Source organism: Sinocyclocheilus anshuiensis, unplaced genomic scaffold, assembly GCF_001515605.1.
Source record: "Sinocyclocheilus anshuiensis isolate Anshui unplaced genomic scaffold, SAMN03320099.WGS_v1.1 scaffold179, whole genome shotgun sequence".
NCBI lineage: Eukaryota > Metazoa > Chordata > Actinopteri > Cypriniformes > Cyprinidae > Sinocyclocheilus > Sinocyclocheilus anshuiensis.
Window position 1 is genome coordinate 1,602,595 of NW_015549577.1, and position 4,178 is coordinate 1,606,772.

The window sequence follows — 4,178 nt, forward strand, 5'->3', positions numbered from 1 at the left end:
TATATATATGTGCATATTTTATGATATGTTCAGATGGTTTTACATAAATACATACAAACAGTAATATCTAAAAAAGTGAACTATATACAATATGTAACCATCATTTTATTAGTAATCCTTCAAATTTATACTGAGATTAATAACCATGTACAATATAACCAACAGGAAAATCTGACAGCACATCTGTTTGTTGATTTTTTTCAGGCCTGGTCGCTGGCTCTCCTTGTCTGGCCACTTGTGATCTTTATTATCTTGGCGATCACCCGTTCACAGTTTCCTCCACAACTCAAAGACACATGTATGTACCACTTTACCATCCTATATTTAGACTGCAAAAGGAAGTCATCTAAGTATCTAAGTTTGTTGTGATCTCAGTGGCATGACAGTGACTGAAGGTTAGAGTTGGTGTAAACATAAAGGTTGTGGCTTCTATCCTGAGAAGGTCTGAGTCAGAAGCTGTGGCGTTCACAGTCCTGCTTTATTAAGGTTATGCTCATGAGCAAAACACTTATTTTCAGGTTATCCCATTGGGACTGTCATTGCACTTAATGTGCTGTAACTTCCGTACAGTGAAACGTGTTTGCAAGGAACAGTAACATTGTTGAAGGTTTGATTCATGATTTGATGGAGATTCTGTATGCAGCTGAACATATTTTACTTAATTTTCCTGGATTTATTTAAAAGGATTTAAACGTGTGTAACAAGGTGCAGATCTTAAGCAGGCTGATGTCATATATCGGTTGAGAACATTTGAAGTTATACACCATGTCGTGCTTGGGAATGTTCTAGACTAGTGTTTTCTATAGTACATAATGGAAGGCCAGTTGCTAATCTCCCAAACTGTGTTATTTTTGTTTAATGTTTTACATTATCTGTTTGCCTCCAGTTTTCTTTAAATATGATATGGGATTAACTAGTAAAAAGACGTATTCTGTGATTTTTAAGCAATCTTTCTTCTTAAGCTGGCTGTCCTTTGGGAGTTTTCTGTTGTTTCACATCTCTCTCTTGAGGATTGAGTTGTTAGGCCTGGTCTTTACTATAAGTAGCTCTCTTATGCCTTGCACCGTTCTGTGTAGGCAGACTCACTGTTTGTCTAATTGTATATCCGTCCATAGAAACTCAAAACTCATTTGATAATGTGAGAAAACAAGTGCTAAAGCTTGCCAACTAACAAGAAACGTCCTCAGAGCTTAATACTTACTAGTTTCAGATGGTTTAGAGAACATTTAAAAGTAACTTTCCCATAAGGTTTGCACAATTATAAAATTGAATGTACCCTTAAAGGTGCAATAGGTGCTGGTTGAAAGTCTCTTCACATCCCGATAGCAATCATTAAGTTAAGTGGTCTAAATGTATTTATATGTATTTATATATTCTGTTGACAGCATAGGACCAAGAAATGTTCGTCCAATCAAAATGTTTTGGTCCGAACATTATGATAGGCTTTCCTACCTGCCTGTCAAAATATGTATTTGCCTACCTCTGTGCACCCTGTTCGTACAGCCAGGATACATCATCAGCGCGGTCACGTACGCTGTGCAGACAGAGCGAGAATCATGGCAGGCAAACATCAACTACCTGACCTTCCTTCCTTCCTTGGTATTGTAGTACTGTTACTAACTGTACTATAAAGTTTTCGCACCGGTGAATGACACATGATGTATTGTAGTAATGTTGTCTCTGGTCGTCTGGTCTGTGCACGTTCAGGAGGCGTGGCTTTGGACGGCGATTTGCAGGGAGGCTGGGACGTACACTTTCAGTGCTATCAGGCTAAAGTTAGCATTTTCCAAAATGCCCTACTGCACCTTTAATGTTTCCTCTAACATTCACATAACCGAGAAAAATGCTTTTAAACGTTAAGTTCAGTGAACATTCAGAAACTTTTATAACTTAACAGGAACGTTAGCAAAATGTTCTTAGAACATATTTTTTTGGGGGGTTGGTGGTAAACTTCTGCAGTAATTCTTGTTGGCGTGTTTTACTTTGATATGAGAGAGATGCATATGAGCAATATCATAAGAGTAGCAGTGAGATTTGGCTGTATTTCAGCACGGCTGTGATACAGCCGTAGGCACGAGGCTGCAGCCAGGTAATCACAGCGTGCTGATATACAGCCATATCGTACAGCTACAAGTGTGATATTGTGTTTATACAACAGTTCGATGACACAAGTGTGTAAATAAAAAAGACAACAGCGGAGTGTCTTCAAAACCTTCTTTTGTGCAGAACTACTTCCTTCCGCCACAGATTCAATTCTCAGTTTGACAGTTTAACAGCTGAGCTCAAGTGTCCCTTACTAATTCGAAAATGTCACTTTAGAACTAGTAACGAAGGAACGTTGAGTTGCTTCATTAAAAGCTTATTGTATTACTGTATTAAAAGCTCACTGTATAATGTAGAGTAGAGTATTATGAGAGAGCGATGGACTGAGCGAGTGAGATTACCCTGCACCTGATACAGCATTTATTCTTCAGCTCAATCTCATATTCACAATAAAACATTAGTTTGAATGTCTGCCGAGGAAAGCAATATCTTTGTCGTTTGCCTGTTCATCTGTTAAGGGTGATTTCCGATGACAGCGCTGCTCACTGCATTTGTTGGCTGCATCTTACAAGATGTTGTTGAAAGTAAAAATAACTTCCTTACAACCCTTTTTTAGTCTCTTTCAGTATAAAAGTATTTACTGCGGACACACTCTTAAAAACAGTCTCTTGTCTCCATCTAATGACGGAATAATGTAACCAAAATCACCATCACAAAACACACCGTTTCTCAATAATAAATGCTATTATTAAATACTACTATTATTTATATAAAATATTATTTATTGAATAATAATATTTAATAAACAACAACAACAACAGCCATCATAAAAGTTGCTAGGCAATTAAATCAAAAGTACAAAGGCAGCGCTCTGATATGTAGCGTTAAAGTTATATAAGATATAACGTTATGAGACTTTGCCCTCAGCCAAAACTATTTGCTCTGGAACAAATAATAGATTAATGTGACCAAAGACTGCCAGTTAGATTTGCCCAAAACAAATTATATCTCATGTTTAACCACTATAGACATCAGAGCCAGTGGCAAATTCCAGAAGAACTGACCGAGGTAAGGCTGCTCTCGGTGGGTTCATGAGCACTGAATGGCTGCTGACTCCATGGAGCTCACATCTCAGAAAACGTTGAAGCAAATTTTCAAATAGACGTTATCCTTATTAACAAACTGCATTTTTGAAGTCTAAACAAATACATTCTCACCTAAAAAACTGTTAAAACTACATTCCGTGACACAGAAACATTATTTATAAAATGATGGTGGATTTGGGTGTCTGCCATGATACTCACTGTGAGAAATACAGCAAGCGGATATATATCAGGGGCGTTTGCTCCAAGGAGGCAATTAAGGCAGTGCCTCCTCAAAATATTGGATGAGAAAAAAATATTTAGCACAAAAATAAAACAACACCTGAACATGCTAATCAATGTCTTCAGGATCATTAGAAAATCACAGGTACTGTAGGTTAGTTTGATCATGGTTGAAGCTAAACTCTGCAGTGCATTGGCCCTCTAGGGCAAGATTTGAGGAACCCTGCCCTAAAGCGTGTGGTGAGTTAATTGGTGGTGGGGGGTAATTGTGAATGTATGGGGGAAAGTCAAGTCAAGTCAAGTCACCTTTATTTATATAGCGCTTTTAACAATACAGATTGTGTCAAAGCAACTGAACAGCATTAATTAGGAAAATAGTGTGTCAATAATGCAAAATGACAATAGTAAACACTAATTTTTCAGTTAAAGACAGTTCATCATTCAATTCAGTGATGTCATCATCCAGCTCAGTTCAGTTTAAATAGTATCTTTGCAATCATTTGCAATCAAGTCAACAATATCGCTGGAAATGAAGTGTCCCCAACTAAGCAAGCCAGAGGCGACAGCGGCAAGGAACCAAAACTCCATCAGTGACAGAATGGAGAAAAAACCTTGGGAGAAACCAGGCTCAGTCGGGGGGCCAGTTCTCCTCTGACCAGACGAACCAGCAGTACGGAAAAATCAATTTAAGACGTAATAAAACAGACGATGAACACTATTAACAGCAATTATTATATGATGCAATCAAACTTATAGCAAAATGTGGTAGTTCTGTATGTTGTTTCAGGGTTGGCATCATCTGAGGTCCTC

At 37.9% G+C, this 4,178-nt stretch overlaps 1 protein-coding gene across 1 annotated transcript in view; it reads left to right on the forward strand.

The window, feature by feature from the left end:
* The window catches only part of LOC107657499 (uncharacterized), a 76,190-nt gene that overhangs the window by 2,034 nt on the left and 69,978 nt on the right, over positions 1–4,178 (forward strand). Inside the window, exon 3 of the mRNA XM_016445603.1 lies at positions 205–298. Coding sequence (XP_016301089.1) covers positions 205–298 — 94 coding nt within the window. The remainder of the gene's footprint in view (positions 1–204; positions 299–4,178) is intronic.